The sequence below is a fragment of the Helianthus annuus genome, chromosome 11 (genome assembly GCF_002127325.2).
Source record: "Helianthus annuus cultivar XRQ/B chromosome 11, HanXRQr2.0-SUNRISE, whole genome shotgun sequence".
In the NCBI taxonomy this organism is placed as follows: Eukaryota; Viridiplantae; Streptophyta; class Magnoliopsida; order Asterales; family Asteraceae; genus Helianthus; species Helianthus annuus.
The window spans coordinates 142300401-142328017 of NC_035443.2; the positions used below are offsets into that span (position 1 = coordinate 142300401).

At 38.7% G+C, this 27617-nt stretch overlaps 2 protein-coding genes across 8 annotated transcripts; one reads left to right on the forward strand and one right to left on the reverse strand.

Annotated features, from left to right (window-relative positions):
* Positions 1 to 12038: 12038 nt before the first annotated feature.
* LOC110890634 lies at positions 12039 to 17178 on the forward strand. 7 transcript variants are annotated; one of them, XM_035979151.1, is made up of 9 exons: positions 12039 to 12480; positions 13483 to 13523; positions 13599 to 13644; positions 14470 to 14547; positions 15982 to 16059; positions 16167 to 16256; positions 16477 to 16572; positions 16656 to 16735; positions 16823 to 17178. In XM_035979151.1, the coding sequence occupies exons 1-9, from the start codon at positions 12187 to 12189 to the stop codon at positions 16926 to 16928; spliced, it is 909 nt and encodes a 302-aa protein (XP_035835044.1). In that variant the 5' UTR covers positions 12039 to 12186; the 3' UTR covers positions 16929 to 17178. The 7 variants fall into 7 exon arrangements, with proteins under 7 accessions (XP_035835044.1, XP_035835045.1, XP_021993940.1 ...); XM_035979152.1 differs by lacking the exon at positions 14470 to 14547; XM_022138248.2 differs by lacking the exon at positions 16167 to 16256 and having other exon boundaries at positions 12040 to 12480.
* A 1470-nt stretch (positions 17179 to 18648) lies between these two features.
* Positions 18649 to 19110, reverse strand: LOC110888503 (uncharacterized mitochondrial protein AtMg00240-like). The gene has a single exon (XM_022136027.1). The coding sequence runs from the start codon at positions 19108 to 19110 to the stop codon at positions 18649 to 18651; it is 462 nt and encodes a 153-aa protein (XP_021991719.1).
* Between the last annotated feature and the right edge of the window lie 8507 nt (positions 19111 to 27617).

A 27617-nucleotide genomic window follows, 5' to 3' on the forward strand; every position in this document is an offset into this window, starting at 1 on the left:
AGTGACCTCTGTTATGCCCAAATAGCTCCCAACCAACTAGTCTGCTACATCATAATTGGAAAAAAAACTTGTTTTTAATTCACTTATACATGTTTTTAGTTATCACATGCACTGAACAAAATAAATAAAAAAAAACAAAGGGCCGCGCAGGGTTTCAAACCCACGCCCCAATGGTTTTGGCTTAACCACTCGTCCACCATGCTATCTCAACTGTTTTGAAGATGGAAACTGTATACGTATGCTTTCACTTTACTAATACACTAAAACAATTTATTATTAGTTCTTCATTTTAGATGACCTCACTTACTGTTATGTGTATATGTTGATTCAATTGAAAGAAATTAGCAACATTCATCCCTTTTATTGAAAAGAACAGCCGAACATAACTGTCTGTACAACCTCAAAGATTCATTTGACTGAACATAGCACAGAGCTAGAACGAGATACGTACGACTAGTGATTAAACGAATATATAAAAAAAGAAACACAAAGGAACAAGAATTATACCGAAACAGTTGATTCGAAAGTCCCATCAGAACTCCGGTGAGTTCGACTCACTCCGACGACGGCTTCGGGGTTTCTCCGATGAACGTGGTCCGAACCAACCCGAATTAACTGAACCCGAACTGAGACCCAAGGCTGAACCGGAATTAAACTGAGATCTGACCTGAGACTTGAACCAAACGAGACCCGAAACATCCGAAGCTGAACAAAACAATAAACACCACCACTGCCCTGTCGTCACCGGAGAACGGACAAGAAACGACTGTCGCCGCCTTGTACGGCGCTATCGCCATCATTAGCGGTCAGACACGATGGAGTGTGGGGGTTTTGTGAGTGTATAACAAGGAGGAGGAGGATTGTGATGTGCGGCTCCCGTCGGAGATGTAGCTCCGGTCGCCAGAGCTCAGTAAAAGGGGGGATAGGGTTTGTGAGTTCTTTTATGTTGCAGGTATGTGTGTTAACAAGGGGCTTCTTGTGTCCATGTGTGTGTGTTAACGAGAGAGTGAGGGAGAGAGGCAGTGGGTGTTTTAGGTTGAAGACAAGATGTTGAGATCTTGGGAGGGAATCGGTACATGGGAGCGGCTGATGAAAGAAGTTAGGGTTTCTCCAAAAATGTTGACAAGGAAGAATGTGATGTTTTAAATAGTTAGGTTTCCAGGTGGGCTTGGGCCTCTGGCCCACAAGCCCGTTACTAGTGTTTTGAGCGGCCCGATCACAACGCCGAAGCCCGAACTCCATGAAACGTCGAAAAATAATAAAAAAAATCTTAGGTCAAACAATGTGTAAAATAGTGTCGTACATCGTTATTAGACGCGTACTTTGTCAGTTGCGTTAAAAGCGCGTAAAAGCGTTGTTTTTTTTAACCGTTTTTTTTTAGATTTCAACTGCGTTTCTAAAAATAGGAAACGAACTCGTATTTTCTAAAAAAAACATGGAATTACGGAAATACGAGTCGTTACAGTCTCCCATCCTTTAGGAAATTTCGTCCCGAAATTTATTCAAGATGAAGACTCGAAAGGATTTTGGCAAACATAAGAGGTTGTTTAAAATTGAGGCTTTGGAGTTTGACACAACGAAGAATAATCGAGGTATAAGGGTAAAAGATTGATCTAATAAAAGATTATGAGTATAAGAATAGCATGAGTAACGGATAGACGAAAGTAGCATGATAATAATGAGGTCTCGTCATGGATAATCAGATATAATGCGTTTGTGAGTTGTTTAAAGTTTGTATTAGGTCCAAAAAGTCTACAAAACACTGAATTTCTCACGGCACGTTTTACGAAAGTTTGGTAACATAGTGAAAACACTTATATATAGGAAGTACCAACGGCGTATCCACCATGTTTTGACCACGTTACGTCCGTTCCGTATTCGGTGTCATGTTACATCCCGTGTCTTACCATACACAGTAGTACACTCTATGGTTTCTCATACGCCCATCACTATAATCCCGTGTGCACCCGCGATTATATTGACCGTCGCATGATCCGCATAGCTTGTACTAGTTACGTATGACTCAAGGTATACATTAATTCTGAAAATAAGATTGCGTATAAATAGGGTTGTAGCATATAAGCATGTTTGTGTTCCAAATAGTATAAGGTCAACGTAAGCGAATCCTTCGGGTTTCGCCCGTGTACATGTGTGAATGTATAAATTTTTGAGTAAAAAGCATGAGCATAGTATAAGTTTGAATTTGAACACGCACGTGAGCATAAACACAAAACGCATGCCAGGAGTATGAGTAAAAGTATAAGCATAACGTGTATTAAAATGAGCATAAATGTGAGCACAATTTGAGCACAAACGAATGACGTGAGTATAGACACAATTCGTATAAATGAGAGTACAAACAAAAGTACGAGTACAACAGAAATCTTATAAACGCGAGTATAAATGCGAGTACGAATATAACGTAAATCGTATAAACGAGAGTATAAATGCGAGTACAAATATAACATAAATCGTATAAATGAGAGTATAACCACGAGTACGAGTGTGAATACGAGTATAAATATGAGTATAAACACAAGATGCATGAGTATGGATGTAAATGTGAAAATTAAGTGTAAAACATGAATGTTTAAGTATGAATAAAATACATGTGTATGAGTATAAGTGTAACAAAGTTGTAAAAGTGCAAATGAAAACATAACTCGTATGAATATGAATACGAATGTAGTATAGACATGAATGTAAGGGCAACGTAAATGTATAGTTGTGAGTGTGTGTATAAACGTAAACGTATGAATTTTGAATCATGAGTATAACATAAATGTGTAAGTATGAACATAAGTGAAGGCATAAAATGTATAAATATGGATATAGGAAATAATGATTTTGTTCACAGTATAAATCGAAATACACAAGTTTATGCGCGTAAAAGATTAAAAGTTTTGAGTATGAAAGAAAAAAAAAAGAACGAGTGACGTGCGTGAGATTGTTGTGAGATATTGACTAAAACGTGTAAAATGATATACATATATAGTTGTTTGCGCAAAACGTGAAGTTAAAACAGATTGAGTTGTCATGGAATGTAAAATCTAGTTTGTGAATGTAAGGAGAATATAAAAGAAAACATCTTTTGATTATGCGAAAGGATACTTTGTAAAAAAAAATGGAATGCTATTATGGTTTTAAAAGAATTTACATAGTTGAGAACTTGTCGGTTCTTATGAAGTTTCCTTGCCCACGTGTTTTGAATTTAATTGGCGTATCGAGCGAGGTTTTGAAAAGTTCTTGGGATTACCAAGCTTGCATCGTTTTAAGTAACTTTTATATTAGAAAGTTTTGAAGTTTATAGATTCTTGAGGAAAAGTTGATCCTTAGAAAAAGGAGTTTGGTATACGAGCTTAGTGGTTGTTGAAAAATGTTTTATTGGTTTTGAAAAGGAGTTTTAGTAAATGCTTAAATAATACTGGTAATATTTTATAGGTGTGTGCGAAAAAAGTTGATTTGATTCTCAAATAACAAAAATAGAAAATCTCTAGTTTAATGATATGTGATGAGCTTGTATTATTAGTTATGTTGAATACAAAATTCGTGGGCAATGGATTGGTTAGACCGACTAAGTTGACGAGTAGTATTTCGTGAAATTTTGAATATTGAGAAACAGTGCCTACGGAAAAGTTAAAAATTTCACGTGTGTAAGCTATATGAAAATATAGATTGTAGGATAACAAGTTCATTCATATAAACAATGCATTTTGAAATAATTAGAGATTTGACTAATGATAAACGATTTAGATGTATAAATGATCGTGTTTACATAACATAGTCTATTAAAAGAAAGTATCGGTAACGATCACCTAGATAAGGGAATCACCCCTAACCCATTGGTGAGGTCATTGTAAGATGAGAAAAAGAAGCGCAGTTAATCGTCAAGGTAAGGAAATCACTCCTATCTCGACGATATGTCTCCACTTGTTGTTACAAAAAAGAAAATGTAAATAAAATTACGAGAAATTATGCATGCTAATAATGCATAATCGTATGAAATGTAATAGTATGATGTATGCGCAAAAGTGAAATCTCACAAATAGTTCAAAATTGACAAGAGAGAAGTTCATCATAAAAGATCGAAAATAATAAGGCGTAAGTTCGATAAAAAGTGACTTGGATGGTTCCAAAACGGAACGTTGACTAACCAAAGTGGTCGAAAGGTCATTTGAAATTGAAGAGCATGCTTTGGCCTAATAGATGGTATACTCCCGCCGACAAGTCGGTTAACGGTATTCACCCTTCCGGTTACTACATGCCCCAATTCAATTGAAAATTCAAGACTTGGCGAGATTTATGTAAAGAGACATCATAACACTATGTGACAATATTATTTAAATCCAATTTCATAAATGATTAGAATTCCAATACATTGTTTCAAATAAAGACAAATTGCAACAAACATTGTTTATTATTGGAATGAGTATCTAAGTCCATCCTAACTTGATTTCTTCATCATCTTGTCTATCAACCTGCAACATGTATTAAAATAAAATCAACAAAAGTTGGCGAGTATACAAGTTTGAATACATAGCATAATAGTTTAAACGTTTAAAAACTCATATCCAACATGAACATAATAAAATAGTTTCAGCCATGCTAGTTCACGCAGTCCAAGTGATAGCCCAAGTTTCCAATGCGTTAAAGTGCCTGTCCCAAAGTTTCACGGGAGGTTAACATGTCTCATCCTAACAATACCCCTCGACTACAAATGGGGGAGGTGCATTACCCCTATAGCGCTACTATTGTTAAGGCGGAACTACACACAGGGATTAAACGTTCACATGGCACAAAATAGTCTCAAGTATCACAAGTTTCATGTTTAAATGGATAGAATATGTTTCAAATAAGTTTCAAGTGTCACGTGTTTGAATATAGAATACATGTTGCATCCCAAAAGTGTTTAAATCAAAAAGGGATCAAGTATACTCACATAATTGCTAAGCCTTCCGATTATCCAAATGTTGACGAGTGTACGAGTTTAGGAGGACGAAACACCGAGGTCACCCTATAAGGGCAAACGATGGTGCATGAGTGAACGGGATTCCAAGAGAACGAATGAGAGTGGTTATCCTAGATATTAAGATCTAACATAAACGATTTAGTTATTTATTAATAAAATTCTAAGTCTTGAATTGCTTTCCTAAATTAATTACATCTTTAGTTGCTTGCAACTAAACTTATTAATATTTTATGTCATAAAAGAATTTATATAAAACATTGATTATTTAGTTTTATAATTAAATTCTATAGTTCATTACTTTATTAAAATCAAAGAAATTGGACAAAAGGGGATTCGAAACAAAATAACATAAACTGTTTCCTATAAGGGATTTAAAAGTTAAAAAAAATGAATTTCAAAAAAAATAAGGCTCACAATTGGCCAAGACCGGATTCGAATCCATGATTTTTGTTCACGTGCACGTAGCCCGACCAACTGGGCTACGTGACTAACCCGGTTAGATTAGGGATTTTAATTGTTTTATATAGAAACATCTGTTTCATGAACTGAAGAAATAACACAAAAAAAATATATATAGAGAGTGACCTCTGTTATGCCCAAATAGCTCCCAACCAACTAGTCTGCTACATCATAATTGGAAAAAAAACTTGTTTTTAATTCACTTATACATGTTTTTAGTTATCACATGCACTGAACAAAATAAATAAAAAAAAACAAAGGGCCGCGCAGGGTTTCAAACCCACGCCCCAATGGTTTTGGCTTAACCACTCGTCCACCATGCTATCTCAACTGTTTTGAAGATGGAAACTGTATACGTATGCTTTCACTTTACTAATACACTAAAACAATTTATTATTAGTTCTTCATTTTAGATGACCTCACTTACTGTTATGTGTATATGTTGATTCAATTGAAAGAAATTAGCAACATTCATCCCTTTTATTGAAAAGAACAGCCGAACATAACTGTCTGTACAACCTCAAAGATTCATTTGACTGAACATAGCACAGAGCTAGAACGAGATACGTACGACTAGTGATTAAACGAATATATAAAAAAAGAAACACAAAGGAACAAGAATTATACCGAAACAGTTGATTCGAAAGTCCCATCAGAACTCCGGTGAGTTCGACTCACTCCGACGACGGCTTCGGGGTTTCTCCGATGAACGTGGTCCGAACCAACCCGAATTAACTGAACCCGAACTGAGACCCAAGGCTGAACCGGAATTAAACTGAGATCTGACCTGAGACTTGAACCAAACGAGACCCGAAACATCCGAAGCTGAACAAAACAATAAACACCACCACTGCCCTGTCGTCACCGGAGAACGGACAAGAAACGACTGTCGCCGCCTTGTACGGCGCTATCGCCATTATTAGCGGTCAGACACGATGGAGTGTGGGGGTTTTGTGAGTGTATAACAAGGAGGAGGAGGATTGTGATGTGCGGCTCCCGTCGGAGATGTAGCTCCGGTCGCCAGAGCTCAGTAAAAGGGGGGATAGGGTTTGTGAGTTCTTTTATGTTGCAGGTATGTGTGTTAACAAGGGGCTTCTTGTGTCCATGTGTGTGTGTTAACGAGAGAGTGAGGGAGAGAGGCAGTGGGTGTTTTAGGTTGAAGACAAGATGTTGAGATCTTGGGAGGGAATCGGTACATGGGAGCGGCTGATGAAAGAAGTTAGGGTTTCTCCAAAAATGTTGACAAGGAAGAATGTGATGTTTTAAATAGTTAGGTTTCCAGGTGGGCTTGGGCCTCTGGCCCACAAGCCCGTTACTAGTGTTTTGAGCGGCCCGATCACAACGCCGAAGCCCGAACTCCATGAAACGTCGAAAAATAATAAAAAAAATCTTAGGTCAAACAATGTGTAAAACAGTGTCGTACATCGTTATTAGACGCGTACTTTGTCAGTTGCGTTAAAAGCGCGTAAAAGCGTTGTTTTTTTTATCCGTTTTTTTAGATTTCAACTGCGTTTCTAAAAATAGGAAACGAACTCGTATTTTCTAAAAAAAACATGGAATTACGGAAATACGAGTCGTTACACTTTACGGTACAAAGTGCACTATCTATAGTGACCATAAAAGTTTAAAACACATATTTGAGCAGAAGGAGCTCAATATGCGTCAGAGACGATGGATGGAGTTATTAAGTGATTACGACTGTGAGATCCAATACCATCCAGGTAAGGCAAACATAGTAGCAGATGTTCTAAGTAGAAAAGAGAAACCTCAACCAATAAGAATTCGTGCAACCAGAATAGAGGTTAAAACTAGTCTCTTAGATCAAGTTAAGAATATACAACAAGAAGCCTTAAAAGAGAATCATATTGTAAAAGAAAGAATGATTGGGAGACTGAAGCTACTGACAATGGGAAATGATAATATCCTTAGGTTCAACAATAGTATATGGGTTCCTAATTTTGGAGGGCTGCAGGATACAATCTTAGAGGAAGCTCATAAGTCTAAGTATTCCATTCACCCTGGCAGTGACAAGATGTATAAGGATTTAAGGAGAGATTATTGGTGGCCAGGAATGAAGCGATCTGTTGCCCATTATGTGGAAAAATGCCTTACATGCCTGAAGGTGAAGGCAGAACATCAAAAACCCTCTGGATACTTGCAACAACCAGAGATCCCAGAATTGAAATGGGAGAAAATCACCATGGATTTTATCACGAAGCTCCCAAGGTCAAGTCACGGTTATGATACTATTTGGGTAATAGTGGACAGATTGACCAAGTCTGCACACTTCGTGCCAATTCGTGAGGACTATAAGATGAACAAGCTAGCTCAAATTTACATCAAAGAAATAGTCTCGCGACATGGGGTGCCTGTATCGATCATATCAGGCAGAGATAGTCGTTTCACATCTAAATTCTGGAAAAGTTTCCAACAAGAGTTGGGAACCAAGCTTAATCTAAGCACTGCATATCATCCTCAGACGGATGGGCAGAGTGAACGGACTATTCAGACATTAGAAGATATGCTTCGGGCTTGTGTAATTGATTTTGGTGGAAGTTGGGACACTCATCTACCACTCATCGAATTTGCCTACAATAATAGCTATCACGCCAGCATCAAAGCTGCACCTTATGAATCTTTATACGGAAGAAGGTGCCGCACTCCTATCTGTTGGACGGAAGTAGGGGAAAGTCAACTATCAGGACCAGAAATCATTGTGGAGACCACAGAAAAGATCCAGCAAATCAAAGAAAGGATGAAAAGTGCTCAAGATCGACAAAAGAGTTATGCAGATCAGAGGCGTAAACCCCTAGAGTTCCAACTAGGGGATAAAGTAATGCTTAAGGTATCACCTCTGAAAGGAGTGATTCGGTTTGGAAAGAAGGGAAAGTTGAAACCCCGATACATTGGTCCGTTTGAAGTAACAAGCAAAGTAGGACCAGTGGCTTATCGGCTAAAACTTCCTGAACAGTTGGCAGGAATACATAATACTTTCCATGTATCAACTTTAAGGAAGTGCCTAGTGGACGAAGCCCAACAAATACCCCTGGAAGAGGTACAGGTTGACGAAAACTCAACTTCATTGAAGAACCACTACAAATCGAAGATAGAAAGGTTAAAAAGTTACGCAAGAAGGAAATTTCGTTAGTCAAAGTCAAGTGGAACGCACGTCATGGACCCAACTTTACATGGGAACTAGAAAACATAATGAAAGATAAGTACCCTCATCTTTTTAAGTAATGACAAATTTCGAGGACGAAATTTTTGTAAGGAGGGAAGGATGTAATACCCCGAATCTTAATGTGCTGGTTATAAACGTGTGAAATATGTAATTTATATTTCATATATTGTTAAACGAGTAAGATAATTGTGTAAAAGGTGAAATATCTTGACAAACCTTGGCTAATATAGGAGACCGTTAATATTAATAATTAAATATATTATTTTATTTACCTTACTCCGTTTTTAATGAAACTTAGGTTAAAACGTAGATAAAAATATGCTCGTTCTAATGACATATTCGTCGTTTTATAAAACGTCATATTTTAAAAGTTATACAAGAAAAACGAGTTAAGCAGCTGAATTAATATATATATAAGCAAGCAAGCTAGCAGGTCAAGCAGGTAGGTAGGCACGTCAATTGAATCCCATCGACCAGAAAAGGATTTGAGGTGCCTGCTTGCTTGCTTTAAATAAGAGTCTCAGTAGGTTGTTTAGGTACCAGTTTTTTTAACGTGAATGCTCTAGTATAGAGAATCTTGAGCATACGATACCCCGTTGGGTGTTGTTAATAGTCGTTTTTGGAGCGCGAGTAGGAGCAGGAGTAGGGAAACTCTACATCACGTGCCGTAGATAGTTTTGAGGTATACTCTCGTTTAAGTTTATGTTTAGTTATTTATTATTTATTTTTAGTAGTTAATATTAGTTTTATTATTAGTAATAATATATTAGTAGTAGTAGTGTTAGTATTATTTTTAGGTACTAGGGTTATTGTCAGGGGCGGGTATTGGCTAGCCTAGCCTTAGTTAGGCATGGACTGATCACCCATGCTTAAACAAGGTAGGGTTAACCAATATCCAACCATGATAATGACTAGTTAGGTGTACCATTACCTAACCTAGGATTATGTAATTGTGTCAGGACCTTGAGACATAACCCAGTATTACTAGCGGCTGTTAAGCAATTGCTAATCAGGTGAGTCATCATACTTGTCTTTTAAACTGTGATAGTATACTCGTCCATAACTGGTAATAATGAGAATGCTACAGTATGCATGTGTCAGTAGGGGTATATGGGATCCTATTATGCTTAATGAGGTGTGTCACTCTGGGAAGGGTAATAAGGTGTTGTACCCACAGGCACTTCGTGCTTATAAGGTCCAGCGACACACACTCATACCTATGTGACGGCCGTAGGGGGACACAGCTGGAGGACCAGTATGTCTCTTGTACGGTGGTTTGTGACAAGTCAAATGTGACCTATAAGGTTCAATGAGGTCCAACCTGACTATAATATGGTCACATGCCCATATTGTGTATGCATATAATGTAAAATGTGGTCTGTCTTTATAAAAATTGTATAGTATGAGCTCACCAGTATATATCTGACGTCGTTTTGAGTATACTTATCTCAGGTTAGTCATGAGGAAAGCTATAAGAACTACTTGACAGTTGGGGAGTTTTAGAAGATCAAGGAGTTCTTAGTTGCCAAAAGTTCGTAAATAAATAAAGTGTTGTACTCAGACTATTATAAGTTTTAATGAAAGTAGTTTGTTTCCGCTGTAAGTGTATCAATTGTGCACAATCACCCGGGTTACGGGGTGGGTGTTTCATTGGTGTTTTACAAACTCTGAAATATTTCCTAACTACGATCCTGATGAAAATATTTCTGCTGCAAATTTAATAAACACCGGTACCACCTAACTGTTCACGGCTCCTGCCCAGGGTGGGGTCGGGGGCTGTGACAAACAATGTGATAAATGGTACGTTTCTCGTAAACGATGTATTCTTGTCTTTTTGATACTGGCGCGGATTTGTATCCGTTGAATTTGAACAGTTGCTTAAGTGTAGACGCTCTAAATTACCAAAATCATTCGCCGTCGAAGTCGCTAACGGTAAATCTATAACTGTCGATTCAGTTCTTCTTAATTATTCTCTTAATCTCAAGGATCACAAGTTCTCGATTAATCTCATACTCATGCAATTGGGAAGCTTTGATATCATAGTAGGCATGGATTGGCTTCAGCGAGTCCGTGCTGAAGTTGTTTGTTCTGAGAAATTCATTCGTCTTCCTCTTCCTTCTGGTGACTCATTACACGTCTATGGTGAGAAACCTTCAAAAGGTCTCAACCTTATGTCGTGTACTCAAGCAAACAAATACTTGCACAAAGAGTACCTTGTTTTTCTTGCCCACATCGTGGAAAAGAAGGACAAAGGAAAAGGCGTAGGTGATGTTCCTGCCGTTTGCGATTTTCCTGACATCTTTCCCAAAGACCTACCTGGCCCCCCTCCTCGTTCTGTTGACTTTCGCATTAACCTCATTCCTGGCACTACACCTGTTGTAAAATCCCCTTACCGTCTCGCACCATCGGAAATGCAAGAGCTATCAAGCCAACTTCAAGAATTACTTGATAAAGGCTTTATACACCCTAGTACTTCTCCTTGGGGCGCTCCGGTCCTCTTTGTCAAAAAGAAAGATGGATCATTCTGCATGTGCATCGACTATCGCGAACTTAACAAGCTTACCGTCAAGAACCGTTATCCTTTTCCTCGCATCGACGACCTCTTCGATCAACTCCATGGCGCAACTTGTTTCTCCAAAATCGACCTTCGTTCTGGCTACTCTCAACTTCGAGTCCTCGAAGAAGACATTCCTAAAACCGCGTTTCATACTAGATACGGTCACTACGAGTTTGTAGCCATGCCTTTCAGTTTAACCAATGCACCTGCGGTCTTCATGGATTTGATGAACCGTGTGTGTAAGTTATACTTGGATCGCTTCATGATCGTTTTCATAGACAATATTCTCATCTATTCCAAAACCCAAGACGAACATGAGAGACACTTGCGTCTAATCCTCGAACTCCTACGAACCGAACAACTTTACGCCAAATTCTCCAAGTGTGAATTTTGGCTAAAAGAAGTTCAATTTCTTGGTCACATTGTGAACGAGAAATGCATTCACGTTGATCCAGCTAAAATCAAAGCCGTCAAGAATTAGATCACACCGAAGTCTCCGTCTGAAATTCGTTTGTTTCTTGGGTTGGCGGGTTACTACCGCAGATTCATCTCCAACTTTTCAAAGATCGTTGTTCCTCTCACTTCTTTGACAAAAAAAAAGAAAAAAAAACTTTTTTGTTTAGGGTTCCAAACAAGATGAGTCTTTTCAAACGCTCAAGTACATGCTTTGCAATGCTCCTATTCTCACTCTTTCCGATGGTAACCCGGTTTTCTAATCCGGTCCGACTAGTGAACCGTTGAAGTGTCCGGTTCAATGTCTGATCCAGTTATGAAGACATTGTTTTTAACTTTTCAAAAATTCAACAAGTCACTAAAATAACCAATCCCATACACCCCTTACTTAAACTAGAATATATGCAATAAAACAATTTTGAATTCCTCTCCTTTTCAAACCAAGAAGCCGCTAAACTCATCTCCAAAACCCCTTCCATCATCTTTCCAACACCAAATCAACAATCCCTACATTCAACCATCAACTGGGTCTCAAACAAATTCAAAATCTTGAAACCCCATCTGCAAATGTCATCTCCACCCCCACCAAACCCCCTCCCCACCACCACCACAACCCCCAATTTCTTGCAACCCCAAAAACATTCACACCCACCAGTCTACCAAACCTTCTACAACCCCCAACACTCCAATTCACGACCTCATCATCAACAACCACCTCTCCCGGTCTCCAGTTACCCTTATACGGTTAATCGCCCACATGGGTTCTTGAATTCGGATCAATTGGTTAAGGCTAACCCCTTGTCTGCCCCTTTGCAACAGCCCCTTGTGGGTGGTGCTCCTACTGTTTCTGCAAACACAAAGGTTTGATTTTTAGTACTTTGATTGCTTCAGGATGTTGTATATATAGCTTTAGCGTTTTAGGTTGTACATATATGTTAATATAGGAAATTTGGGTACATGATGCTAGAAACCTATGAGAAATATAAGATATTTGTATGGTGCTGTGCGCTTTGCTTTGCGCCTTTCAGCTTTGGACTCTATCGCATCAGTGCGCTTTTTTTAAAACCAAGATTTGAATACCTTGATCATTTTCTGTACAGCCTCCTACTTTTTTTTATCTTGATAATCAGCTGATTAAAGCTGGATATAGTTAGGTAATTTTACATTTATATTCATAATTAAGTTTGGTCAACACTATAAAGTTGCAATAGTAAGTCAACATGCGTATCCTAACACCCCCTTCAAGTATTTACAAAGTTTACGTTTGAAATGTATCCTATGGGAGATGGACGGTAAGGTTGCTACCATGTGAACCGAAGGTCACGGGTTCGAGTCGTGGTACCTTGATAGGGAGATGTCTATGCAAATTCTAAACTTTGCAAAAAAATTCGTATAATGAATGAATCAGTAGTTATTTTGGAAAGTTGGTCAATGCGCCTGCAAAAAGAAGAATAAAATTCGTCGATAATTAATGCACATTTAACAAAAAATTAAAAAAGGACAAAGGTTCATGCTCCGGATCCATATAAATTTAATGATTGTCATTTGGGAGAATGAATAGGAGATTGTAACCTAGGTTTATTTCATAAGTTTTTATGCGATGGATAGAGCGTTACGCCCGGTTAAGGGCAGAGAAGTGACTAAACGGTTGTTTATCGATTTAAATCAAAAGCCAGAAGAGGAAGAGCCAGATCATCAACCAAAGGTATGGTTAAACCATTAGAAAAGAAGTGATTTTGAAGTATGCATTCAAGTAGGTAGTTCTTTATGTGAGAAAATAAAAATCTTGTTAGTTTGTGTTTGTTCAATTAGTCATATGATGTGTGATGTTTTGGAAAGTATGTAACTTTTTGTCGTCTGCAGGTTGTGGGTCAATCATCGGTTGCTTTTGATAATAGCTTAAGGTACTATCCGCATACCATATGTTGTTTGGTTTCTCTCTTCAGACCAATGATCATAATCTTTATCCATTTATGCAGGGAAAAGAATGGAGATGATGCCTTCATCGTTATTAGAGATAGAAAGGTAAACTTACGCTGTTCTCCTTATGTGTTTCTGGTTATAAACATATTTGCTACTTGCTAGTTTGAAATCTGTTCATATGGTATGGGTTATCACTTGTTTTGGCGTATATGCCAAGAAGAAACATATCATATCATAGTAGTTAAAGGCGAGTCGCAAAGGGCACGCCTGTCGCCTACGCGCAAGGCGCAAAAAAGCGTACACCCGTGACAAGCGAGATGCACGTCTTTTCAGGCTGGTGCAGCCCTGTTTTAGTTAAGGTCCATGCAATTTTTGGCTGGTTTAGACTTTAGATTGGTTTTTGGCTGGTTCAGGAGGGCTTGTTTTTCCGGTTTCGGTTGGTTTTGGCCTGTTAAGGCACTTTTGCGTCTTGCTGTGTTTGAGGTAGGGGTGTTAACGGTTCAGTTTGAAACCGTGAAACCGCCCAAACCGGTCATCAGTTTGGTTTCACGGTCGATTCTTTTTTATTAACTTTCGGTTGGTCGGCCGTAACAGACGGTTTGGTTTACGGTTTATACAAAAAAACCGGCCGTGCAAAATCGGACCGGACCGTAAGATATATCTATTTTTTTATTTATTTTAAATATTGCATATTAGATATGCGTAGCTATATGTTTGTGTCTTAACTAAAAAGAATGTCCTAAGTGTACCTTACCTTAAAATTGGGATAAGTTACTGTTATAACTCTACCTTGATTGATAAGTTAGACTGAGCGTCGAGGCGCACGCCTCTGACAACGGAGTCTTGTATATCTGGCTAGACAGGCTAAATTGGTACAAACAGGACTGACTATTCATGCTTGTTTGATGTTTTTTTGTATGCTTGTAGGTTCAAGTTTCAGAAGGCACTTCTCTTTATGCACAATGCCGCTCATGGTTAAAGAATGGGGTTACTTTAGAAAAACAGGTACGCGATAGTTCTATATTTTTTTATTAGTGCATGTCATGGTGATAGGAGTAGACCCGAACAACACCGGTTCAAATCAAACGGTAAAAAAATATAAGGATAGTTCTACAGCTCGTTTGGATAGAGATTCACCACCAGAGGAAACGATAGGGCTGCGACGTCCAACCGAAGATACAGATGCATCACTCCGGTTAAGAAATTGTGTCTAAGAACACCACTAAACGTGCCACGATTGAGTTAGCAAAGACAATGTTCTTTCATTCCTCTGGAAGTTCGATACATTAGGAAAAGAAATGACAACTACTCTAACCCACGACCTACTATGTAGTAAAGGAAGATGCACGTCTGTTCAGGCTGGTGCAGCCCTGTTTTAGTTAAGGTCCATGCAATTTTTGGCTGGTTTAGACTTTAGACTGGTTTTTGGCTGGTTCAGACTGTTTGAAACTAGTTTTAGCTGGTTCAGGAGGGCCTGTTTTTCCGGTTTCGGTTGGTTTTGACCTGTTCAGGCACTTTTGCGTCTTGCTGTGTTTGAGGTAGGGGTGTTAACGGTTCAGTTTGAAACCGTCCAAACCGGTCATCTGTTTGGTTTTACGGTCGATTCTTTTTTATTAACTTTCGGTTGGTGTGTTTGAGAAGTTTCAAACCGTAACAGACGGTTTGGTTTACGGTTTATACAAAAAAACCGGCCGTGCGAAATCGGACCGGACCGTGAGATATATCTATTTTTTTATTTATTTTAAATATTGCATATTAGATATGCTTAGCTATATATTTGTGTCTTAACTAAAAAGAATGTCCTAAGTGTACCTTACCTTAAAATTTGGATAAGTTACTGTTATCTTGGTTTAAAAAAGCCCGCCCTAAGCGCGCTTAAGCGCATCTAGGCGCAAACCCCATCGCCTTGTGTGACATAAGGCGCACGATGTACAAGAAGCGCAGCTGAGGCGCGCTTTTTAGGGTGAAAATGGACCTAAGGCGCAGCTGAGGCGCACGCTTTTTGTACATGGGGTATTTCTATGCTTCTGAGTGTTGTACAACAGGCTTTTTATGCTGTACATTTATGTTTTTTTCATTTTAAAACATATATAAAGCTTAATTATAGCTAAATCATAGGTATTGGATACTAAACACTTATGGGTTATATAAAATAAATTATATAATCACTTTGCGCTTTGCGTATGAAAAGCTCACCGCTTTTGTGCTTCGCTTTTTAAAAATCGGTTTTAGACCTCATCGCTTTTGTGCGCTTCCCGATTTTTTAAACCAAGACTGTTATAACTTTACCTTGATTAATAAGTTAGACTGAGCGTCTAGGCGCGCGCCTCTGACAACAGTCTTGTACTCTTGTATATCTGGCTAGATAGGCTAAACTGGTACAAACAGGACTGACTATCCATGCTTGTTTGCTGTTTTTTTTTTTTTGTATGCTTGTAGGTTCAAATTTCAGAGGGCACTTCTCTTTATGCACAATGCCGCTCATGGTTAAAGAATGGGGTTCCTTTAGAAAAACAGGTACGCGATAGTTCTATATTTTTTTATTGATGCATGTCATGGTGATAGGAGTGTACAACCAAAAGCTGCATCTCTCTTATCTCTTTTTACATATCAGCCTTTTACAGACCCCAATACCCACCAATTTTGTCCCAGATGTGAATGAGGCGCTGCCTCAAGGCCGTGAGGCGTTTTCCAGATTTTCTCGCACCTCAGGCGTACGTTTTCCAGATTTTCTGTGTTTCAATAGTTAAGTATACATGTGTGGAGAGGGCTTGAGTTTGGTGTGCATAAACTTCCAACAAAAAAATATATTCCATAGGTGCAAACCGAATGCATAACATCTCTTGAGGTTGCCTATTCAGCAAATGTCTAAAATACCCTTTACTATATATGTGTTTTATTGAATTAAAAGTTAAGCTGATGCATGATTGACAGCCACAGTATCCGGATGGTGTCAAATCCCTTCCTAAGCCACTGCCTGCATCAACGGTAGAAGCAAGAAAGGAGGATGACCTGGAATTAGAGGAGGAGGTATTTATATCCCTCTTTATGTTATGTACCATGTTGTTACACTGTCACTAACAAATGATGATTTTTCCTTTATCGGGTGTCAGAATCCCGAGAATGTCGATCACTTGTCTGCTAAGGAGCTGTTGCAACTGCATGTTAATCATGCGAAGAAGGTTCGAGCAAGGTATGTACATATATATATGCTACTTAGTTCTTACTTTGTTGACTCTTAAGATAGTCGAAAGTCAATAATGTATGTTGTTATTTATAGATTAAGAAATCAACGGCTACAAAGAATCGAAAGGTACAAAGACCGTCTTGCTCTACTCTTGCCTGGGGTTGCGGATCAACAGCCAAAGAACGACCCTGCATCTTGAAGCATCCGCATGCCAATGAGCAAACCTGCAAAAAGAAGCCAACTCTTTAACCAACTTTAATAATTGGCTCTTTTTATCTTTTATCTTTTATATTACTTTATAGTTATCTTTTAATCTCCTTTAGAACATTGGATAACTAATTAGTTTATGTTATTATGAATATGATAACAGTGACAATATCTTTATCTTCTTTTTGATTTGTTGAATTCACTGGACTGGAACTGGTGCTGGAAACCATTTCATCAAGAAATCATGTTTGGTTGGTTAAGAAAAGAACTGTGGTATCCAAGAATCCTTTGGTTGGTGATGGGATTTTAACTTTCCATTAGAATGTTTGAACCAAAATTGTAAGAATAAAACATAAGCATGCATTGTTAGATCTATATGTCCAAGACATAACATGTGATAATGTTGGTATTGATTTTATTTTTAAAGTAAGCAACTCTATAAGGCTGCACGGTATGGCTGCGTCGTCCAGCCCGTCCTCCCTCGGCGCCGATCCAACCTCCATGCCGCCCCCCTCCGTCTTCATCCCGTCGCGTCGCCTCCGTCGGAATTTCGACGTCCAGGACGGAGCAAAACAAGTGGGCCCCCTATTCTTTGTTTGTTTGTTTGTTTGTGAATAAGATTTGTACATTAGGCATGGATACTTGTACATAGTGGGATGGGGTAGGACCATCCTCCCATACCCTCTAGTTTAGTGGGATGGACCATCCTTGAGAAACGAGTCAAAATTGTATAAAAAAAAGTTCCCTAGAAGGGTATTTCATGAAGAAAATTAAAAAATCAAATTACACAATATACATACAATGCTATTAAGGAAACTAAATTCAAATACATACCCCTGGTGGAGCCCACTCATCTGGGACTTTCATGAATCTGTCAATTTCATCAAACGTGTTGACAACAGCTTGTACCCATTGGTCTTCTCCTTGGCAAGCTCAGCTTCCTGCAAGTCACGGGCACACAAAAAAATTAAATCTTACGGCTTGTTAGAATATAGTTGCTAAGTTTTGAGTTGTAAAGCAGCAGCTGAAGTTTGTGAGGAAAAAAGTACCTGAGGAGTGTTGTACTCGATGAAGAAATAACCTCAGTGTCTTTATCATCAGGCATCCAAAGCCCATTCTCCTTAATAACTCCAATTTGTGTAGATTTTACCAACTACACCTTCAAGCTTCTCCAACTTTTCCCTAGGCACAACTGGCAAGATATCCACAGTGATAATATTCACGAAGCCAGCATCTATTAAAATGGTATATATCAACGAAAGGTTTCTGTGTTTTTTGATAATCTCAATGGAGAATACAAGACCAAACTTTATAATACAAGAATCATAGAAATAAAGAAAACCAATAAAAGAGCCGTAAATGAGGGCCATAAATTATGTGCTGTAAATGGGCATGAATGGAAGGAGAGAAATAAGGAAAAGATAATGGTTTCCAATACTCCCTCTCAAGTTGGAGTGTGTAAGTTGATGACACCCAACTTGCCCAGAAGAAGACTAAGCTGAGGAGCGCACAGAGCTTTGGTAAGAAGGTCAGCAATCTGCAGCTTGGAGTTGATATGCATGGATGAATTTCTTGGCTTTCGACCCGTTCGCGAACAAAGTAACAGTCCATTTCCACGTGTTTAGTTTGCTCATGAAAAACTGGGTTGTTAGCAATGTGTCTGGCAGCTTGATTGTCACGGAATAGAGGCGTAGGTCCTTCAACATCTATGTCTAACTCGTGTAGCAGCCAATGCAACCATAGAATTTCACTAACGGTGGCAGCCATGGAGCGGTATTCCGCTTCAGCTGAATATCGAGAGACAACTGTTTGTTCTTAGTTTTCCACGAGACCGGAGGACCTCCGAGGAGGAGTAAGTATCCCGTTCGTGATCTTCTTATGAAGGGACAGCCGAGCCAGTCGGAGTCACAGTAAGCCGTAAGACCGTATCCTCCGGATCGTGATAAATGGATCCCTTGACCAATGGTGGCTTTAAGGTACCGAAGGACGCGATGGACAGCGTCCAAGTGATTTTGCCTTGGGTCACTAACAAATTGGCTCAAAACATTGACCGCATATGTGATATATGGTCTGGTCGCCTGCAAATAAAGTAAGCGTCCTATCAATCGGCGGTATAGACTAGCATCAACCCTTTGTTCGGTCTCTCCTTTGTCAAGTTTTAAGTTTGGCTCCATGGGAAAAAAACTCGACTGGCAACCCGTGAATCCACAATCTTCAAGGATATCCAAAGTATACTTTCTTTGGCTTAGAACCAGCCCTTCAGAAGTGCGCGCGACCTCGATGCCAAGAAAGTATTTGAGACTGCCAAGATACTTGATGCTGAATTGTGTATTGATGTGCTTAAAATACAACATATAAATTATATCAAATACGGCGTAAAAACAACCCTTTTTTAGTATTAATATTGGAAAAAGCTTGTGTTTTTGTTCCTTTTGAATAAACAGGGTTAAAAGAGCTTAATTGAACAAAAGGAGCGAAATAACAACAAAAACCAACATAAAATACAATAAAGAAGGATTGACGCAACTTGCCAAGCCCCCATCCACATCCAAACCCAAGAAATAACAAAAACATAAGCTCTGGCACGGGGCCGTGCTCACCTAGCACGGGCCATGCCCGGTGGGAATTCACTGCAGCAGAAAGAGACAACAACAAGAGACAAATTCCAAGCTCAACACGGGGTCGTGCTAAAGTAACACGAGGCGTGGTCAACTCTAGGATTTCCAGAATCTGAAGAAGTACATCAAGTACATTGGCCACGGGCCGTGCCATTGACGCACGGGGCCGTGTTATTACAAGTCTGACACTGCAGTTAATGTAGAAGAGAGAGGCTGATGGCCACAGGGCCGTGCCAGGCGGGCACGGGCCGTGGTGGACGTTTTGTTTTCAGCTATAAATAGGGATGCTTGGTTTCACTTCAACTCATCCTTGGCAAACCACTTTTCTCTCACTTGCCACCACTCCACCACCACTACAACACCATCATCCATTTTCCATCTTTTAGAGTGTGTATGTGTAGTCTCGGGATCCAAGATTGATAGTAAGAATTTTTGTCAAACAAAGCCATGCTTGGCTAAATTCTTACATCACTTGGTGAAGACATATCTTTTATGTATTTCTTTTATGATTTCCAATCTTTGGCAACTTTTTAATTAGGTATGTATGAATGACTTTAATAAATAGTTTTTTATATTGAAGGCGAATCTACTTAACCATTCTTCATATGTCGTTTATTCACATAGTCGTGTCTTTACGGTCTATGTAAAGCACGTTAACTACTTGGAAGGGGTTAGAAGGGTGGTTGGGTAATTCTATGTCTCGTTCGGTGTAAGAAACAGCAAACAGTGGCGATCTCCACATCAGCTGGTTGTCAATTCTTGGGTGACAGGCTCATTTCTTGGCAATGCAAGAAACAGCAAACGGTGGCGATCTCCACAGCTGAGGCAGAATATGTTGCTGCTTCTGCGTCTTGCTCTCAAGTGGTGTGGATGGAACATCAATTGCAGGATTACGGTTTAACTTATTTAAACACTACCATTTACTTTGATAATGATGCTGCAATTCAAATTGTGAAAAATCCTGTCTTCCACTAAAAAACTAAGCACATTGATATTAAAGTTCATTTTATACGAGACTGTTTTGACAGAGGTCTTATCAAACTGGAGCAAATCGACACTGATGCAAATGTTGCCGATTTGTTCACAAAACCTATCAGCAACTCAAAATTTCAAGTGCTTGTGAATTTTCTGAAAATGATCCGATACACCGACTGAGCATGTTTTTGTTTTTCTTAGGTAAATTTGTTCATAAAGTTTTCTATTCTTAGGTAGTTTTTATTTATGCACAAATTTAGTGGGAGAAATTTTGAAAAATACAAAAACATCGAGAAATTTTGAAAAATACATAAACATCAAAAATTTTTGAAAAATACAAAAACATTGAAAAATTGAAAAATACAAAATGAAGCATTGCATGACATGGGAAATGAAATGAATTTTCACATTGTGGTATAGGGCTGACTCATGTAAAACCAGTATCGAAATAGTATGACTCTAGAATGATATGTTGGTAGGCTCTATCTTTAAGGCTGGAAACATTGGTTGTTTCTGTTCAGAACCTAAATTAGTCTATGACCTCAGGAAAGAACGTCACTTGGAATTAGCTCATTTCTATTTGAATGCATGTGTGATGTCCCGATACACACAATTTTGGTCTAGTTCTGAAATATTTTATGAAAAGGTCGTGTATCTCCTTTGTTTTACGTGAGCAAAGACCTGGAGGTGCTAGGAAGCGTTAGCTTCTGTTTTGCGTGAGCAAAGACCTAGCTGTATGTCTGTCGCTTTATAGATCAATTTACACCCAAAAGAGGCCCTCAAGTGCCCAAAAGAAACCCAAAAACCTAATTTGGTCTATATTTTATATCATCTCTGCTCATGATCTATTCTGTTCTCTTCTCAACCTAGTCCCGGACAAGGTTTCAGAAATCTAGAACAGACTTGTGGAAATATGTGGTAGGGAAACTGCTTGCATGAAAGAGTGTGTTGATTATAATTCCAGGACTTGATTAGTATTTGTTTGGGTGTTCATTGTTAAGATATCAAAACATGATAAAAATAGTTACAGGCAGTTATATGGAAAAGGTCTAAGGAGGTGAGTTTAGGTGGACAAATATACTGGCAATCGTTCAGATCATTCAGTAGTAGATCAGTGTTGATAAGTGAAGTCAGGCCCAAAACCTGTGATTTGATCCCTGAGCAATTATGATATTTCCTATTTTATTTTTGTAAATAAATGTTCATATTATTTATTTTTGTGTTTTTAGGTTTTGATCTCGTAAAACGTGCTCGGGAGGTTAAAAGGGTTATCTAAGAAATTTATGTTTTAAATGGATTTTAAAAATAATTGAATAATGTTTAATAAAATCCTGAAAACAAATCCTCTGATGGTCTCGACTCGAGATCATGGTCTCAGCCCAATATCAAAGACCCGGCCCATGATAGATGAGGTATTTAAAGAGGTTTCGAGTCGAGACCTCACTATTCACTCGGAACCTTCTATTGTTACTCTCAATTCTCTCTCAACTTCCGGTGAAAATCCTTACCTCCGGCGTACTTTTCTCCGGTCTCGACTCGTTCTCAGTCACTATATAAGGTATTTTGAATCAAATGATGGTTTTGATTGAAGATTTGCAGGAACTATTTGAAGATTCATTGAAGATTTGAAGAAAATATGAACCCTAATCATGATTTAAAGTGGTCTTCAAAGAAATTAAAGGATGTTTTTGGATTTTAATCCAAAATTAAGCTGATTCAAGGATGTTTATGCAGTTTCGACTTAGGTTGCGAGTAGAGGCTTCAAGGACTTGAGATCTCCGGTTGGGAGTCGCAACCACTCTGGTTTCGAATCAAGACATCACTTGGGATCTTGAGGTCTCGACTGGGATTTCGACTCGAAACCTCTTTGGTCTCGACTCAAATTCTTCTGGTCTCGACTCGAAACCTTGTGGTTTCGACTCGAGACCTTGTGTCTTGCAATTAAAAATTGTTATTTTTGCCACTCGAAATCTGAGTTGTTTCCTGGTCTCGACTGATAATCTATTTTTGACCTTTGACCAGTATCTGTTATACAATTTATACAGTTGACATTTAAATTGACTAAGTTAACAGGTAACACTTGGTAACAAAATCCTATACTTAACTTGTGCATTTTGTGTAGGTCATGGATTTGAAAGTCATCACGGGACACAATCAAGCGGGGTATCTAGCACCACCTTCGGAGAAACATAAGAAGATGTATACTTCATTGATCAAAGGACTAAATAGTTGCCGAATCGTTCATGCTCTACGAGAAAATCCTATAGTATATGAAAGTCTTGTTCAAGAGTTTTGGAAGACGGCAATATTTGACGCTTTAGGAGGAGATGGTAAGGGATCGATTGAAGCGGTGATTCAGAAGAAGAACGTTACTGTAACCGAACAGATTATAAGGGAGGTTTTACAGTTTAACGATCAAGAGACAGATCCTATTGATCTTTCGGTTGGAGATGTTGAAGCTATTCTACCTCGGTTGAGTTATGAAGGAACGTATCCCTCTCTCATGAAGAAGTTTGTGCATCCATACTGGCGTTTGTAGATGCACATGTTTCTGATGTGTATGACTAAAAATAGAGGGGGAACGGACCAGCTAAGCATCACACAGTCTGCAGCATTCGTTTGTCTGATAACGAACCAACCATACAACTACTTGAAGTACGTGTTTGAAGGCATGAAGAGGAATGTCATTGGTGTGCGAAAGGATAAGTTTGTTATGTATCCAAGGTTCTTGCAGATGATCTTCAACGCTCGTTATTCGGATTTGGAGAGAACTGGTAACACTTTGGATCTGAAACCAATGGGTCCATCGTGTTTTGGTGCTCTAACTCCTAAGAAGGGTACTACAAGCAAATTTGAAGGAAGGATTGTACTGGAGAAATTTGGTCAATTTGCTAAAACGGAAGAAGTAGTGGATGAACCAGTGATCGTACAACCTGAAGCTGCACCGGTGAATGTTCCAGTTAATGCTGTGATTGCTGAAGAACATGATGCTCAAGTTGTTGTTGACGAAGAGCCTGAGGCAGAGATACTAACTATAAACTCTGACGATGAAGGCATAGAGATAAGCTGTGATGAAGATGATGACGTTGAGCTTCCTCCTGAAGCTGAAGTTAGTTCTGCTGTTTCTACTGTTCAACCCATGATTTCTACTGAGAGTTTGGCTCAACTGATAAAGTCAGTAACTGAAAAAGATGGGAAATCCTCCTTCCGATCCTTCAGTGCAAAATGAAGAGCAAACTGTTGAAGACCCAAAGGATCCTGATACTCAACAAGTAAAGCGAAGAAGGGATCCTCGACCCGGTGTGTTTATTGAACAAAGCAAAGATCAACCTGTGACTGCTGATGAAGATGAAGATGGTTTATATGAGTTTGATTTTGAAAATGCTAAGGAGTCGACTGAAACTCCATTTGACTTTGAGACGACTGCTACTGCCACTGCTACAGAAACAGGATTTGATTTTGAAGCTGATGAAACAAGAATGGATGTGGATACAAATCCTTCAAAGATTCCTGTTACTACTATTGTTTTTGCTCCACCTGTAACACCAGTCACCGAGTCAAGACCACTTGTTACTGCTGCAATTGCAAGTTCATCTGGTGCAGTTCGTGATGAACCATGTAGTTCAAGTGGGAAACGGCCTGAAGAACCATTGAGGATGCCGTTTGTTGATGATTCAAGTGATGATGATGAGTTTATCAGTGTAAGAGAACTGAAGAAGAGAATCGTGGTACTTGAACAAGACTCGATCTACAAAGATGCAAAGATTATTCAGCTTGAAGACACAATCGTACAAAAGAATCAACAAATTGATCAGCTGCAAGGTGATGTTGGTTTGTTGTTCAACATGGTGTATGATCTTCGTGGAAAACTTGAAAAGAAGTTTGGTGATGAGTTTATTGATCCAACTGACATAGATAGAAGAAGAAAGGCTGAAGAGGATCGAGCAAGGGATTTTGCAAAGGATGACACTGACAGAGCTACTGCTATGGATCATTACTTTAAAAGAGTTACTGATAAAGAAGCTGACAAAGCAAAGGCTGCAAGGTTGAAGCAGAAAAGAGAATATGTGATTCTGAAGAACAAAAATCCCAATCCTGCTGATCCAGATGTTCAAGTCACTCATCATTTGATGGATGTCGGTGAAAGTTATTATGATAAGGTTGGGAACCGTTTAGGCATTGTAAGTTGGGGTTTTAATCATGATCGTCATAGATGGTGGATCAAAAGGAAGGTTGGACCTGTTGAATGGTACAAGAACCCTGCTCAATTTCAGACACTCACTAAAGTGGATTTGACTATATTGTCAAACTCACCATATGTGGATGATAAGCCTGGCGGACGTGGATATCTGTTCTTCGAGAGACTACAGAGAGAGGTTGCCATTGGATTTCCTTCAATGCATACAGCTGAATCCATTGTGACACCTGCTCCAGGTATTAGAGATCCACGTACAAACAAAAGGATGAAGATAGTCTCATGGCCACCGACTGACAAAGAGAAGACAATTCCTTTGGTCAAGAAGATACCCAATGGTGTACTGAAGACCATGCATTTCTGGGCTTATGATGAAACTTTGGGTCAAGCTGTAATCGTTTGTGATGATGATGTGAGCTTCCGTTTGACTGATCCGATAGATTTGCTGAATTTGGATCGAGAGAATCTGGAAGTGCTTGCTCAAAATCAGATTAGAGCTACAGAAAAGTTTGAAAGCGTTGCTAAGGATTGGACTGCGGCTGTTGCTGGAGTTCTATAAATAAGTAAGAAAGGGTTTCATGGCTACAAGGACAAGTTGGAGAGCAGTGGAGGCAGTTAAAGACCGAAGAACCTCTATGCTATAAACCTAGGGGGATTGTTGGAACCTGAAGGTTTATACATAGAGGGTTACAATAGTTCAGGGGTTGATTATGTAATACTTTGTTTTGTTAACCATTGGGTCGATGTCTTTTGTATTGGGTCTGTTGGTTTCAATTGGGCTTCTAGGGGTTTCGACCCACTTGTGTTTAGTATATAAGTTAACCTCACTCATTGTTTTGAGGTTGATCAGTTTGTGGAGTCTAGAGCTAGCCAAAACCTTGAAGGTGTCTTGTATCAGTCTTCGTTTACCGTTGAATGCAAGATAATCTGGTTTGTTTTGATTATTAATTGTTTCGGTTCTATTATAGTTCTTGAATCATCTTGTGTTTGTTTTCCACACTCACACAAGATCAAGTTTGATATCATTGAAAGATCCTTAACGGGACTTACAGATTCTATAGCTAAAATCCTGATAATGTGCATAATTATTCTAATTATGTATGATGATGATGATCCTGATTATGTATGATGATGATGGTGATGGTTGGTGATGGTGATGGTGATGGTGATGATGATCCTGATAATGTGCATAATTATTCTAATTATGTATGATGACGATGATCCTGATTATGTATGATGATGATGGTGATGGTGATGATGATCCTGATAATTATTCTGATTGTGAGTCTGTGTATTAGTGAGTGTATGTTCACATTATATTATGATCATGATGATGATGAGTCTGATGTTTAAGTTTAATGTTCACAGTTGATTAGTGAGTCTGTGTATGCACAATTGTTCTGATGATGCTGTGTATAATTGTTATGATGATACAATTAGTGAGTTTAATGAACTAGATGTAGGTTTAGTGCAATTTGGCCAGTTTGACTAATTAAGTGCACTTTGATGTTCACAGTTGATTAATGAGTTTGATGATCCATTAACATTAGCTTTGTTGCAGTTGACCATTGTGCAGGTCTTAATGTATTAGCATTTGGCCAATTAAGTGCAGGTTATTAGGTGCAGTTTTGATGCAGTTGACCAATTAAAGTCAAATCTTGATTCCTGAACTAGATGTAGGTTTAGTGCAATTTCCCTACCTAGATGGGTTTCAAATACAGTCAAAACGAGGGTATGGGGTTCAATATTTGTTTCCTGAGCTTATAAAGTCAAAATGAGAGAATGGGTTTCAATATTTTTACTTGGTAAAGTCAAACTTGCACCTACTGTGAGAATGGAGCAAGTTTCGAATAAAATGTAGAGCGAAGGACAATATAGTCTTTCAAAATCATTTAGTAAGAGCAAAAGAGTCTTTTAACAACATTTACTAATAGTTTTAAACGTTTCCGGGGGCACATGGTAATGAAATACCCATGTCATGGTTTCAGATGACAAAAATTGGAATATAGGGAGGCATTGGGCAATTTGGACCAAATCATGGGGAGGAAAATTGCACTTTACTCTAAAAACAATTACAATTCTAAACCACTTGAATGTATAATCACGTAATAAGCATAACAATTACGAAACAAATCATAACGATTGATTATAATGTCACACCCTGACTTTTGCGGAAGCGTGGTTATTTGGTGTGATTTCTTAATACCATAGCAATCAATCATAACAATGCTATATGATAAAAACGCGAGATGTTCATCCATTAATTAAAGTGAGATAATACCACAACACCATTGTTTGAAAACATCGACACTTAAAATAAGTTACAAACCACAACGTGTTCAAAAGAGTTCATAATGACTCGACAAAAGTACTTAAATAAAATCTGAGTTTAGAATTTTGTATCCCGTCCAGGAAAGGGATACACCCCCTAAACTCAACAACCCCGGATGACATCTTTATTCAAACGCAGCTTACGACGCATGCATACCCTTCCAGATCCGTTAGTTCCCTGAAATACATGTAGTTTGAAAAAATCAACAAAAGTTGAGCGAGTTCATGTGTATGTCTGTGTGTATAGACCTTTAAAGTATGTCTGTATGTATGAATGTCCCTGGTATGTAGCAAATAAGGAAAAAGAGATCACCAATGGGTTGCAAAGCCAATGGTATGTGTGAAATGGTGCAGGAAGACTCAAACCTAGCAAATTTGTACCGGGCCTCCGGCTGGAAGACATAGTCACCACTATGGGCCACCCTGGTCCCCATGGGTGTGGGCTCGCTACACCCAAATAGATCTATCACTCATGTCACTCGGTCCTATGACGAGGATTGATGGCCTTAAGTGTCGTACCCACCCTTCACATGATCTAGTAGTAAACCCTCCTTAAGCTAAT